Here is a 15,330-nt window from a genome sequence, read left to right on the forward strand (position 1 = left end):
AAAACAAGCTAGTTATAGTCCTTTAATGGAAAACACCAGGTTATTGATTTTTAAACTTGTTTTTAAGTGAGCTTAATGATTGGTAAAGGTGCTGGACTGATGGCCCTAGAGAGTATCCTCAATCTATAACACAGACAGCATTCTAAGATCCTCCACTTTATTATAACTCTCAAGGGATTGATCCTAAAAGGTTGAATCCACTAAGGTTGTTATGAAAACACTACCTACACTCAAATAAAGAACCCATTTATTTAACAAAAGCAAGAAGGCAACAAACAAGTAACTACTTTGTAGTGCTCTGTGATACTGTGGTTTTAAGCAACACTGTCAGAGCTGTATATTAGAAACAGAAGCAGACTACAATGCAAAGATGACCATGCATTTTGCACACAGTGTGGTATTAGGTAAAGACATTTCTTCACAATGCAGGATTAACTGAAATGAGCCAGTGAGCACAGTGGTTACATAAGGCATTTTGGTTTCAGGACCTTTTGATCTTTTTAACTAACAGAAAGTTGCTACAACTATTAGAGCAAGGAAGTTTGAAGACAGAAATGTCATAGGTTGAAGGTTTTGGCAGTTTAAAACTTAAAAATCTGTTAACTGATATTAAGCAAGCATCCTTTTTCTTTTAAGCAACCTCAGTATTCTATCACTTAATTCATCCTCACAATATCAAGAACCAAAAGAAAATCTAAACGTGGACTATTCTACTTGCAAAAATGCAGTTTAGTTTCTAACTACATTAGCCTTAAAAGTTGTAGCAAATAAAGACATAAAAGGGCTTATTTTCATGTGCACAGCTCCAAATACAATAAATGCAACGTGGTGAAATATGATCAACTCATGAAATTAAGGAAAAAAACTAAGACAGAATGTAAACCCTGATCTCACGGTCAAAGCATGTAACCAAACAATTTTTTGTTCTTTTACATCCCAGAATAAGGGCAAGATTCAGGTATAAAAGTTTGTTTTCTTGCATTCACTTTAAATAACATATGTCAGCAAAATCAGGTACTGAAGCTATAACAACTATTAGAGAAGCAAAACCTACTACAAATGAAAGATAAGACAAAAGGTGCAAGTGATCAGAGACAGTAGTATTTTATCACTTACCTCATGATGCAGCTCAGCTATCTGATCTTTCAGTTCTCTGATGTACTGGTTAGAATCAGATTTATTAAGTTGCCCTTGAATTTTTCCTTCTTCTTTCTGTTTTGGTTAAAAAAAGAATCTTATTCAAATTATTCACAGATATTCTATATTTAAAGTCTTATTTTAACCATCTTCATATTTTTGTCATGAACAGAAGCTATTCACAGACACCATACAGCACTTTACAACTAGTTCAAATTACAGCAGGTAACTAGGGGTGTCAGTAGCTCAGACCAAACTGACTTTCTCAGTACCAACCATCATATAGGCAGGATTCTATGGGGGACCATGAAAAATTAAAGTTTCACAGGTGGAATTCACATCCAGTGTACATGAGGGTTGCATATGAAATTTAGTAATGCATCCCTCCAGAATACTATCAATATATGAAGCATACGTTAGTCTACATTATTTTCACTAATGTGAAGTTTTCATTTAGTAACAAGGAATTTCTCTTTGTCTCCAAGTCACAAGTAAACAAAACGTTCATTCCTTGTATTGTAGGACATGTGCTGGAAACACTACGTAGGACAAGCTTTTTTTCTCTCCTAAAAAAAAAGTTGTAGCATTTAAAATATTGTGGTATTTATCATATAGGAGTTCCAGAGAGCATAAGTGAAGTATGTCCCCTAACACCAATACTGCAAGAGGTACAGATCAAAACTGGCAAATAAAAAGCCATAGAAAAAGAGGAATGTGAGATTTTCCTCATTTGTCAGCCAAATGCAGCTCCTAAATTTCAAGATGCTCAAGAAGGTGTCATCTGCACTTGAATGCCTGCAACACTAACTTTCAGCTTGTCTCTAAAGGGAATCATAATGTGACTGAACCAAATCTGGCAAATCTGAGATAAATAACTACCTTGATGGAAAAGGCAGCCCATGTCCTCAGTTTGCCACTAGTAAGTCAAGAGCGGTGGGTTTTTTTTGTTTGTGTTTTCGCAGCTAAGTAATTTTTGAAGCAGCCACTGGCTTTAGAGGACAGAAGCACCTTGATTTTATATAAATCTTTACTTTGACTGTAAATCACATACAACCAATATATTACAGAAATACAAATACTATATGGGAATATCTGGTTTTTTTCTACCTGTAGGTCATTTTGCTGAAGTTTGAATTACACTTGAAGAAAGCAAACAGTTAATTTTGACACCAGACACGTTCAAAGTCATTTGCAAACAGGATTTAAATACCTATTAGAAAGAAAGGTGTCAGCTGTTCTTCAAAATACAAGACAAAAAGCTTTAATGGAGAGGTTATTTTAAAACATCCCTCTGAATGTGAACACCAGAACAGAACATGTACCAGAATGTTAGTGGAAGGGACAATATACCACCTTCCAAACCCTTTTGCTGCATGAAAAGAACAGCCTTGAGCACTGCCAGTTTTGGCAATTTCAAAGCATCTTCTCTAATTGCAGACTTCTTCTTGCAGCAAGGTATGCCTTACAATATTGCTCGAAAGTGACATTGTTATATTCACAGAATCTGCAACATGGAGGTACAAGATCTTTTAGTGCATAATTCCATATTGAACCTAGCCTCCAAGGCAACATAGGGCTCAAAGTCACAAAAAATGGCTAATACTAACCACATTACTAATTGTTCCTGTTCTAAACAGGTGAAAAAAAAATGCCACAAACCCATCATCTCTCTTTACAAGGATGACTAGTGGTGTTGGAGAAACCAAACCAGAAACAACATAACCTGCAGATTAAAAAGAATGCTGTTTACATCCGTATAGAGAAAAAAGTCATTGCCCAGACTATGAGCATGACTTGATCTCATCTGGTAGCAGGACTATATAGGAGAAATACTTGTCGAAGTACTCCCCCTCTGTTTGGAACCCTGACTCTTCCATTTAAGCCTCCTGTTCTATGGACTCCAAATGACTATGTAACCATAAAGTATAGTATCAAAAAGCACGAGTAAAGTAAGGTTTTACCATAAATAGAAGATAGGTGCCATAGCCCTTTTAATATCACAATGTAATACATAGCTGAGCTTACATTCAAAGTGGGTGCAGCAGAGGACATGGAACAGCCATCCCCAAGCTGAGTCAGTATAAACTAACAGCAGAAGCAATAACATTTACTAGCTTAAGTTTGGCCCTGCACAAATAGCTGAAAGGTGTTAGTGTATGCCCATGTAGAGTATACATATTAGGAGTTTTACACTATTATATTTAAGTGTTTATATTGTTACTTTTTATTCCATAAATAACACTGTAAAGTTAATGCAGATATCACAGAAAAATTTGACAGGTAAATTTGCTGACTCTAGCTCCAATCAGTTGGAGCTGAACATAGGGCATAAGTCTGGCTTGCAAGATCCTCATTATTAGTGAGAGGCAAGTAAGTTTCAGTTTTCCTTTCAGAACTTAACAGATTTTGTAGAGCTGACAATTCACAAAAAAGTATTTAGCACAAAAAAAGAAACCCTGCAATATCATTTTCTACAAAAATACTTTTCAAAGAAAAGTCATGCTGTAACTTCCTCTTGCAACATTCAAAACACTAGAGGTCAGAAGCTGATCCTTCTAACTGGCTGCAACAGAAATCAGATATTTCTAGGTAGCTAAATAAGCCCATGTTCTATAAGCTATTTACAGTGAATAAGCTGGAAGGATGACAGAGGAGGAATTTTAAGACAACATATCTTCTTCACAGTTTCTGCTCATCTCTCTGAGCAACAGCGAAGATATATTCTATGGGTTTTTTTTAATAAGTGAAATTGATCATGCCATTAATTTAGTTGTTTCAAAGACACTCATGCAGATGCAGTAGCAAACCACTGGAAAACATGCATGTGTCTGACACTATAGTATTAAAATATTTTTTCTTACCAAAATAATCTAATTTCTAGAATAAATAATAAGCAGATAGCTGAAAGCTTACATATTTCAAATGAACGAAAACATTTATACAATGTAGTTTTATCTGTCAGATTATGATTCCTAAATTACCCAGCATTCTTCAAAACTGTGAGAAGAGCCGGATATTTCTCATCAATATGTATATTTATTTTCATATAAGTACAAAATATTACTATAATCTGCAGAAGTGTTGCACTTTCCAGCCACATTCCATATTTACATTAAGTTCAGATTACTTTCTAGCAATTTCCAGCTCCTGATGTGCATTTGTTAATCAAAGGCAAATTTTAATGTGAGCAACTTACATTTTTAATGGTGTTTTTTTCATTAGGCTACCTTGACAGAAGTCAAAAAGAAAAATTGTCGGCAGGAAAAGCTTCAACATGGCATTACAGAAAGCAATATAAACAGCTTTCTCTGTTGTCTGTGGGTATCTGGCACAAAGACAGAATACTTTTCCCCAAAAATTCTGTAGTTCTAGATTTGCCTCTTAACCTAACATAGATTATACGGCACGTTATCTAGTACTTCCCAATTACCATAAAAACCTATTTAATCAAAACCTATTTTAATCAAGTGATCTTAATATCATCCTAGCATCTCTTTTTAGGAGTATTGCCAGTATGTGTGCATTTTGAGATAGTGAAAACCTCTACCACTGCAGAATAACCGCTATATTTTGCCCCCACGCCGTTTAGATTCCCACTTGTACATCACAATTCTAGATGCCATTAGCTGTGCTTTGGCACTAATCTAGGTGACTGGTGAAAGCCCCAGAGACAGCAGCACACTCATGCTCCAAACATTTATTGACACACACAGAAACTGCACAAAGGATTTTGTTTTCATGTTTCATTCAGTAGCTTAACTAAGAAAGCTTGAGCAGCTTCAGCTCGGATTTTTCAGTTTCAAATATAATATAATGCTAAATAAGTAAAATTTCTAACACTTGGGACTGACCTAGTCATGAAGCAACTGAGATTGTTGTCAGTTACTATTTGTTCCCAGTTCAGAACGTGAATTAAACTTGGCCAAGATGTAGAGGGGCAGGGAATTAGCTGGGTTGCATGTGACATGGAAGTGGGACAGAAATTGAAAAGTGAAGATACTACAAGTACTGAATGGAACTGAAACAAAAGGTAAGGACATTAGACAATAGCACTGACGGATTATTGCAGATTTAATCTTTGGCTCACTATCTGCAGGATATGGCTGTTGCATTTCTTTAGTTAGTTGATATACTGCAGGGCAACTGATGATAATAATCTTCCAGGAATAACTACTAGCCCTCTATCATTCATTTGCTTCTCTGGAGATGCATGTTTTCCATTCTTCCTGTTCTACTGCTGCTGTCCTTCATTTTGCTTCCAGGTATCATAACCCTCTAAACAACAGATTCATTCTTTTCTCCTCCTGGGGGTTCAACAGTATACATTGAAAAAGTTTCTAGGCTCAGGCAGGAAGAAATCAGTCTTGTATGGATTAATTTTTGTCTGGCCTCAGCCACCTCAGCCTAAGAACCAGCTATAGCAGATAGAAGCTCAGCTACTAAGATCAAAGGATAACTTGATCTGGGGAACAGCAGGCTACCTGCACTCTCCATGGTCCAACCCCAGAAGCCAGGGAGGTCAGAGCTCACATTCAGGACATTCTTGATATGCTTCCTTTTTGTCTATCCTAGTATCATTGTCATTGCTAGCTTCTTGCCTCATGTATTGAGGCATGTGGATGTGCTGGAAAACACATGCTACCAGGATGCATTGATTTAGCACATCTTTCACAGCTAAGCCAAATTAATCTCAACTCTTAACTGGTAAGGGTGCTCAAGGGCAAAAGACATTAAAGGTGTCTTCTGTAAAACCACCAAGGAAAAAGGGAGCTGACTATCCTGCTTCAAGGCCCTTCTATATTCTGAAACTGGCTTTACCTTTCAATTTTATAAAATACCTAAAATCTCAGGGTTTCTGTTTCCATTAAATTACATTTTCACATTCTGTGGCTGCGAATTGGTCCAGCTTCCTCGTAAGTTACTAGGCAGCCCCACTGATAGAAGAAAAATTAAATTGCTTTAATGTAGCTTTAGTTCATTTGTTGAATGCTTCCTGATGTAACATTTATTTCAGTAGGAAGCAGGCCTTTCACTCTGCATTGGTTTTATACTATGCCTGAATAGTTTTGTACTACTGTGCTTGAGTAGTTTTGTAATTCTGAACAAAACACTCAGATCAACTGTACTGGTTCAAAAGTGAATGTTAAGACTCCACTTACAATTTAAAAGTCTTTAAGGTATGAACATCACAACCTTTAAAACAGAGTAGCATAAATAATCTCTCTCTTAATGATTTTTCTTTTAATCTAAGATTATACATGTAGGATGTGGGTTGTTGGTTTGGGTTTTTTTTGAGAGGGAGCATTATTACAGAAAATGTGTGGTATTTGGGGAGCTCATGACACAAAGAATAGCTGGTCTCTAGGCAAATACTAGCCATTTCAAGTTTAAAATGAATACACAGTGAAAAAGCCAGGTAACATAAAAGTGTATTATCAGAATAGCAAAATAATGAAAGCTAGCCAATTCTGGAAACCAGGAATTTTGCTAAAAAACAATCTTGCAGTCAGATGTGGATGAATCTCTACGTCAGTTTCCCTGAGGTACTGCTTCTACAGATGGGCACCGCTGCACTGCCTGCCTCCTCTTCCAGAAGGGTTCTTAGTAAAGTAATGCCCGTTAGTGTTACACTGTAAATAAACATCCATCATCTCCATTTCACTGCTTTGAAGATTAATAACTCCCCCCAGTCTCACCGTCTCTTTCAACAGACCAGCTCCACCAGCACTAGCAAGGTTAGAAAACCCTGCACCCACCACCCTAGTGGCCAGCTATCACCTCTGCTCCAGGAGAACGTACAGTGTCAGCAGCCAATACGCAACCAACCTCCTGCCTCAGGTTGTGCACAGAGAGGGAGCAGTACAGGCAGCGAAGCAGCAAATGAGCCCTACAGATCAAAAAAAACTCCACCAGCTGTTAAACAGAACTCACTTAGGCCCCTTCAGTTTTGGAAGCTCTCATCTCGTCCTGCTCTGAGGTACCAGAGTTGACTGTACCTGCATGCATGCCAAGAGGTATATTGAGAGCTCCTGAGAAGAAAAATCTGTTCCCCCCAGATTTGCTTCTTAGACTGAGGAAAAATTCTGCCCACCAATAAGTATCAGTTGAGATTCATGGCTGTAGTACCATACTTTAATCCTCCTTTGTCTGGCTGTCTAAGAGAAAAACAGCTTTTCTGTATCCTCAAAATAAGCAACCTCCAGTCTCAAGAAACACACCTGATGCCTACTGAGAACTACTGAGACCTTCCATACTCATTCAGCATAGGACCAGAATGCACAGCTGGCAACACGAGGGCAGGGACAGACTGCTTCAAAGAATGCTGATTTTAAATACCTGAAACTGTGACTGTATAGTACCCCCTAAAACCAAGTCTAGCAGTAATGACAAACCAAAGTTTAAAGAAGAAATAAATAAAACACTGGAAACCACCTGGAACACACTGGAGGCTTTAAGCTTGCTTTTGCTGCTTGACCAAGGTCTGAGATAGAGAAGATCAATGTAATCAAATTTCAGTTGCAGGTGTTTCATCTCAAGAGGAGCACAAGTACACAGTTTTATAAAACACTCTTGATCATATAAGAGTAGGAAAAGAAATACACATCAACAAGAAAATTAGCTATTTTAAATAATAAGAAATTATCTAGGGTTGTTTTCACTTTAATATCTGTGAACTTTAAATCACAGAAAAATAAACCCGAGGGTTTTATAGGCAGCCAAAATGCAGGTATACCAGATGGCTGCTGTTTCTCAGATAACAGTGTATTGTCTTTACTAAAAATGTCTAGAGGGTAGGACATTTCCCTAACACCCTTAGTTTAATCTTTTCTGCCTTAGAAGTATTTACTTGGTAACAATCTGCCTCATACTCTTTTCAGGGGAGGCTTTCAAGTTCTTTCTCTGTGGCAAAAGACACTGCATTAAAAATGTAAATGAAGGTTATTCAGAAGTGTAAATGTGGTAACTAGTGTCCTTTCAGTGACTTTACAGTGACTCATTCTAGACTTTCAAAAACACATCACTAACATCACACGCCACTATTGATAAGAGTAAAAAAAGTTTCCTGTAACTTGAAAAGATGGAAACAATTTCTTTACTCAACAGTCAGTACTTGGAAAAGTTATTAAACAGAGGTCATAGAAAGGCTTCATTCTAACGAAATAGTGCTGAAAGTTTAAACTGTGGGGGAGAGAACTAACACAATCATGGATTTCCTCTAGCGTTGTTCTCAGAGCCGCTTTGACATAGTTAGAGATAGGGTAAATGTGACAAAGTTCTCTGAACCTGCCAGGAAACATATCAGGAGGAAGTGATGTTACCCCCTGTCCAGATCAACCTCATGAAAAGAAGAATGAACTCTCATCATTTTTGCTTTAAGATTACTCAGAGCTAAGACCAGTTTCTATATTACAGAGCATGCTCTGTTCCTCCCCAGCACAAACCAACCATGGATAATTTTAGGAGGACGCTATAAGTCACCAGCCTGAATAGAAATGGAGGGAGAGGGATTATGTTGCAGAGCAGAGACAGCAGCTGCCCCAGCTCTACTTCCTCAGTCTGTCTACACTTTCACTGGCCTAGTGCTCCTTACCTTAGTCAACTGATTGATCCTAGCTTGTAACTGATTTAACCTTGCCTGAATAGCTCTAAAGCCTCTTTTTAGTCAGTCCTTCCTGCAACTATTGCAGGGGAAATAAAAAAAAAAGCACACCACAATCAAAAGAAACAAAAATGACACCAACAGACCAACAGGACTGCCAATATGCAATCAGAAGGAACGCTTGCTATTATGCCAGAAGTGTAGCAAACCTTGGTAGACATTTTGTGACAGCTTTAGGAAAGCACACACAAGCTAAAAACAATAGGGTTTTAAAAGCTGATATTAAGAAGTTAAAAGCATTTGCTTGTTGCAGTTTGAAGCTATCAGACCAGTTCAACCGAAAACAAGAAAGACTAATTCCCTGAGGAAACAAACCTGAGGTTTCCCTGTTTGACTATAGACACAGAGAGAGACAATATCCATTCCTTAGCCCTGGTTCTCTACATCTTACAAACGGGTGGGGAAAAAAAAAGGATCAGTATAAGTAGATTGGCCAAAACAAGTCAGTTATAGAATGTGAACATCTAACTTTTGTGATAAAGTAGAACACATATTGAAGAGAACAGCTTCTCCTCAGTGTGGAGGTACAAATAATAGCAGCCCAGCCATCCAAAACTTCACCCTTCTTTTGTTGGTAATTTGCTTAAATGTCCTGCTCAAAGTCCAGAAGCCTGCTAAATACTTCCAAGCTATGTTTGCTTCCCAAGAGTTTCATAAGCTGAACTGGCAATTGAGAGAAAAATAAGGAAAGGAAAGAGGAGAAAACAAAGGCTGACAAAGCAAGCCTTTGTTTATACGTAACTTCAGTGTTTTTCTTTGCCACTTCTGGGGCTTAGGTATATGCAACATAAGTTAAACTTCAGTTACACTTCAATTTTGTGTTATTTTTGCTAAGGAATGACTCATACATTTGTTTAAAACTATCTATCACATATTTGACTGTTCCTTGTACCTCAATATGCTTACACAAAAGTTTAAAAGCTTAGCATTGGGAACTGAATACCTGACCAGGAAAAAATGACATTCAGAATATACAAAAAAGAACTTCTTAACATAATAATAATCTGACATCTTGCTGCAGAATTACATCTACTATTAAATGAAAGAGTTCTCTCTTTCTCCCTCTCTGTTGCTATTGCTAACCAAAACAAGGAGTTACCCAGAAACTGTGATTTAAATCTAGCATTTGAGTGTGACATGAGATCAGTTCTTATGTGGGAGTAGTGATACTCTGCATTACAAATTTAACACCAGTGTCTTGCACCTACACCTACACAAACATTTAGAAGAAAAGTACACAATTTAGGTTAAACATTGCTATGGACCTTGTGGACCTGGCATTGAATCCCTAAAGCTTCTTAGAAAAGCACTTTCCTCAGAAAAAGGAAGGTTATGCGGCAAGTTAACTTCCTCCCTTCGTCTTTATCAGCTTTGAAACAATATGACAAGTAGACCTATTTGTGATGCTCCATGTAAAAAGCACAATTACTTTGAGACTGACACCTATGCTCTAAGACTGGCTAAATGTATTTATGGTATTCAATATTGCATTTCAAGCCATTAATGCAAGTCCAGATTAAAAGACCCTCTGCTCTCCACATCAGGTCACAGCAATTCTAGTTGACAAGCTGAATGGAAGACAAAGGGAGTCACCTCTTTCTCCAATGAGGAGGAAGTTATCTAGATTTTCAATTTGCTTAAAAGGCAGCTTTTGTTTAAGCTCTGTTATCAGTTGCACGTCTTACAGTTTACAAGCTTTAGGAGTTAAGGCTTTCCAACTCCATTATTACTTTTTTTTTGGTGCAGGTGTTTCGGAGGCCTTTGAGCATGAGTACCCAAAAAGGAAGTTGTGATCATAAGTTTCATATTTGCTGGCAAAACACACTGCTCAAAAATACCTATTTGCTTACAGAATCTTACAAAAAAAAAAATCTGTCACGGCCCAATAAAAGCATTACAAGTCACATCTAGGGTGTCAAAAACAAGTAAATTGCCGGAGGAACTTATTTCTACTAAATCATTGTTTTGTGTCTTTATACAGTTAACACTCAAAACCTGTATTTCACAACTGAAGAAGCTGTATTTCAGGCTAGTATAAGTTTGAGATTAGTAGCTCACCAAAATCTAACAGGGCAAACTCATTAAATTAGAAACATGAACCACAGCCACAGAATGACTTCAGATCACATGCAAAGAAAGCACAGCCATTCTTTCTTGTGCAGAAAATCAGGAATTTTACTAAGAGACTATAAATCAGAAATCATTAACACGTGATCATCTAGGAACACCAAAAAGATTGGAAATTGAAGTGTGCTTTAGTAGGAAACAAAAAACAAGGCCATCTAGAAGATGAGAAAAAAATGGAAAAAACATGACTAAAGATTGTATCATGCACAGTGGTGACTGTGAAAAGGAAGGAGAGATTATGTGGATAAACCACCAAACATGAGACAGTGCAATATCATGACAAACCAGTGACAGTGTAATCTTTGGATGTATTAGCCAGAGTCACAAAATAGATTATGCTCCTGCACTTGACTTCATTACCTGTGCCATGACAAGATACTAAAAAAATCCGCATACAATTCTGGCACCCATAGCTTAAGCTGAAATATGGAAAGGGGATAGCAAAGACCTATGAAATGATTGAGCACTAACGATTTGATCAGTCAAACAACAGAAAGTCAAGTATTTACATTAAAGAATGAACACATTTCTAATTGTGTGACAGCTATCAGAAAAAAAAACCAAACCAAACCAAAACTGATCATTATAGGATTCACCATTTCTTCATTTCATAAAATCAAGACTAGAGTACTTTTTGGAAGAGCCATATCCTGCAAGCAGGATAGCATTTAAAGTCTGTGCTAAAATAAAAATAACACAAAATGAGTACTGGCTCCTCACCTACAAAATCACATTGAAGTATCCTTTATTTTTTTATTTTTTTATTTTTTTATTTTTAGTAAAATGCTAACACTTCTGTAGAAGGTTGACCTAAACTCAGCTACTTTGTTGTTATCTTACTAGATGAAAAATGATTCATATACTTACTGTACATATCTAAGTATGTCTAATGTACTGATCACAGCATTAGCTAAGCATTATGTGATTAGAAGATGGTTGCTTTATCTTTTCATCAATTTATGCCTGCTGCACTGGAGGAAAAATACCCAAAGTGAAAATTATTTCTGCAAGCTCCATTAAATTTATTTGTATATTCCGTATATGAAGAGATGAGAAAGATGTCAGTAGTTGAGAAATCATAGGGAAAAAAGGCTTTGACACAATACAGGAGAATCATCACCTTGAAGGAAAGATTTCAGAGGGAAGAAAGACACTAGCAATACCAATCGAAAATAAAACTAAACTAGAGATCAACTAGCTTGTAATTTAGGAATAATAACCAAGAAAACCTTTGCAGATAAGCATAGCAGAATTCAGTCAGGACAGGAGCATATGAGTAGACGAAGGACAGAATACAGTAAGAGATCATGATTTTTTCAAAGCCAAGAAAAAAAAGAACAGTCTTTTCTGGTTCTTGAAGAAACAGTGAGTTCATGGGACAGTGAAAGCTCCGAAAGGAATTAAAAGCATAAAGAACACCACAGAGGCCAAAGGATGCATTTTCCTACAGTGACATGGTAGCAGTAAATAACATTCCTGGTTTACATAAAAGGAGTAAGAGATTTACAACAAACCCTCCAATTAGTGATCATAGCAGTAGAGTAAGCAGAGAAGAATGGTTGCTGGAATCAAAATGTGCAATTTTTTGGACAGAGGATGCTTTCAATCTCATCTACTAACTGGTAAAAATTGACAGTTACAAAACGAAAAACAAATACAGAAGTCAGAGTTTAAAAGTGTTGCCTGTGGCATGGTGCTTGTATGGAAGCAATTATTAACAGCTCACAAGTATGCCCACAAAACAGATTTAAGGCCTTGGCTTATAAAGGAGGCACATTCAGCAATATAGCATTCATCCCACTTTGCAAAGTAGTGCCTTATATTCACAGTAGGTCAACAAGGAAAGAAAGTGGAAGAAGAAAAAAACCACAAAGTACAAAAAGTAATCAGTATCATGTTACACATTTAATGCCATCACTTGTTACCTGGATCTCTAATTCAGCAATATGCTGTTGGAGTTCAGCCACAGCTGCAATGCGGTCTGCCTCACGGAGCCGTACTGCCATCACTTCTTCTTTACTCTGAAAGCAGTAACAGATTGAAGCTAAGAAATATCAGTTGCAGTTGACTAAAGACTCTGCATTGCTTTTACCCCAAATCATGTAAGTAAAACTTAATAAACTGCTGTGTGAAATATCCTGCCTATTGATAAGACATATTCTAAAGAACCCAAATTTCATTTTAACCCACAGAATTGTGTAATCATCTAAGAACGATCCTAAATTATAATAGTCTAAAAAAATTCTGTGTAGTTTTGAAAATATGCTGTTATCAATTTCCAGATATGTGTTCCAGAAATGTTATATTGTAAACTAAGAAAAGTATCAACAGAACAAAAAACCAGCTCATGCTTCAACTTTTGACTTTATATATAAAGAAAGAGCAGTTACACAAATTACTTATTTAATTATTTTCTTTGTATATAAAAAAAAACCCCACACAGATATTCTCAACCTCATTTAAGTCCAGCTATGTTATTCACAGCATACAACAAAGATTTGCAAGACAGTTTAGAATAAAATTCTAAAGCCTGTAACTTACAGTCAGACTCCTGGTGTAAGTTTAACCTGTAAGTTTGCCTACAAATGATAGGCCATTTGAGTTTAGACAAGAGAGGAAGAAATTTCCTTATTTCTGTTCTATGAGGCAAGTCCTCAAGGCTTCAGAGCACAAAACAATATTATCTTGTCAGTGGCTTGGTACAACCACAGAGAGAAAACAGTGACAGGTATTGAGTGAGCAATACTTTCAATTGGAGTGCAAATAACTCTGAGGAAGAGACAGACAAAGCTCAGGTACACCTACTTTTATGGCAGATTGGTTTAACTCTGCAAATTGTAGTCACTTATTTAAGTTATTTTAATGTGTGCTTCAAACTAACAGTACCTAACCACCCTTCATGAGACACTTGAGTTGAGACCGAATTGAACATACCAAAGCTTGTCTACAGTAGCTACTTGAAAACATGCTGTTTCTTTTAGAAAAAGATGCCTGTAATGAAGGAGCATCATCTGCATGACCCAATTAACAGCATTTGTAATCAGTGGAGTCCATTTCAGAGGAAACCATCGTGTGCTAAGCAAAGTTTATCCACTATTGCTAAATTCTCCTGCATGATTGCTCGAATGAAGCCAAACCCACAAGTCCACCAGGTTGCATGTATTTAACGGAAAGCTAAAGGACAGACTGGCTTGGCTTGACTTCAGTATCTGAGATGAGTCAACAGTGTTGCTATACATGGCACTGATGCTTTATCTCTGAAACAGAGCATGTTCTCAGTAATTACCACAGAAGCTGATATGGTAGGAAAGACAAGACTGGTATGGGGCACAAATCTTATGTTGTAAATTCTTTAGCAAAGCTGATTAGAAAGATCAGTGGTGCATTTCAAGAAACAATTTGAAATTAAGCCCTTGCTGCAGAAGCAGTAGTCAGATAAAAAGCAAAAAACATAACAGTACACACCAGAGCCAGAAAAATGTTGCTGTATAGATGGTATGAGATGCAACTTGCTACAAAAATTTCTTTTTACATATTTTAAGCTATCCTTTAAGGAAAAAATACAAGCTCCAGAAATAATGTACTAGTTCTTGCTGCATAGCAAAACAACTGGGGAGTCAAAAATCAAATATAATTTTTTTTTATACACCTCTTTAAGTAGAAATATAGCCAGGATGTGGTGACAGAAATAAAACAAGAGCATGAATTCAGATTACTTGAAAAACAGGAAGAAAAATCAAACATCAGTTTCTAATGGAACTGGGAATAACAAACCTGTTAGATTTAAGGAGATGCAAGGTGGAACTTTTGAAAATATTTAGTGCTACAAAAACTTAACATTTGTCTGTACTACTCCATGACATTACCTGAAAAACTACCAAAACTTTCTTCATCAGTTTTGTATACAAAGTTTTTGTATCAGTAACATATTAAACAGCTTTATTTCAGGTATTTCTACAGCAGTAGTCCTTTCAATTCAACCTACCTGTTACATCTGCATTTCAAGTCAAATCTAAGTTGGTAGCAACACTATTTAGTAAAGTTACAGATACTGAACCTAAATCTAGGAGGAGTGTGGGTATGACAAGTCTGCTGTTGCTGCTGGAGGCCAGCCCTTCACACTTATAGTGTAACATCTGCCTCACACAGCAGCCATAGGACACCTGGTTAATACAGAAAAAGTCAGTAACATTGCAAGGTTTTGGCTTGACAAGCATAACGTGTCTCCTTCTACTTTAAACTTCTGCTTTTATTTGTTTGCTTTCAATTAACTTTAACATTATAAACTCATTTTCCTCACACAGTGAAACAACCTTAAACAATCCCAAGCAGGGATTTCCTTCATTTTTTGTGGTACAGAGGTGAGGAGACAGGAACCTAAAATAGTCTCTTCTGTAACAAGTAAA

At 36.8% G+C, this 15,330-nt stretch overlaps 1 protein-coding gene across 3 annotated transcripts in view; it reads right to left on the bottom strand.

Annotated features, from left to right (window-relative positions):
* The window catches only part of EVI5 (ecotropic viral integration site 5), a gene marked incomplete at its 3' end in the record, with an annotated part of 66,320 nt that overhangs the window by 18,361 nt on the left and 32,629 nt on the right, over positions 1-15,330 (bottom strand). For all 3 annotated transcript variants that reach the window (XM_080348711.1, XM_080348710.1, XM_080348709.1), the window contains 2 exons: positions 12,850-12,945; positions 1,117-1,212 (listed from right to left, as the gene is read on the bottom strand). In XM_080348711.1, coding sequence (XP_080204837.1) covers positions 1,117-1,212; positions 12,850-12,945 — 192 coding nt within the window. The remainder of the gene's footprint in view (positions 1-1,116; positions 1,213-12,849; positions 12,946-15,330) is intronic.

This window comes from Nesoenas mayeri (assembly GCF_963082525.1).
Source record: "Nesoenas mayeri genome assembly, chromosome: 8".
In the NCBI taxonomy this organism is placed as follows: domain Eukaryota; kingdom Metazoa; phylum Chordata; class Aves; order Columbiformes; family Columbidae; genus Nesoenas; species Nesoenas mayeri.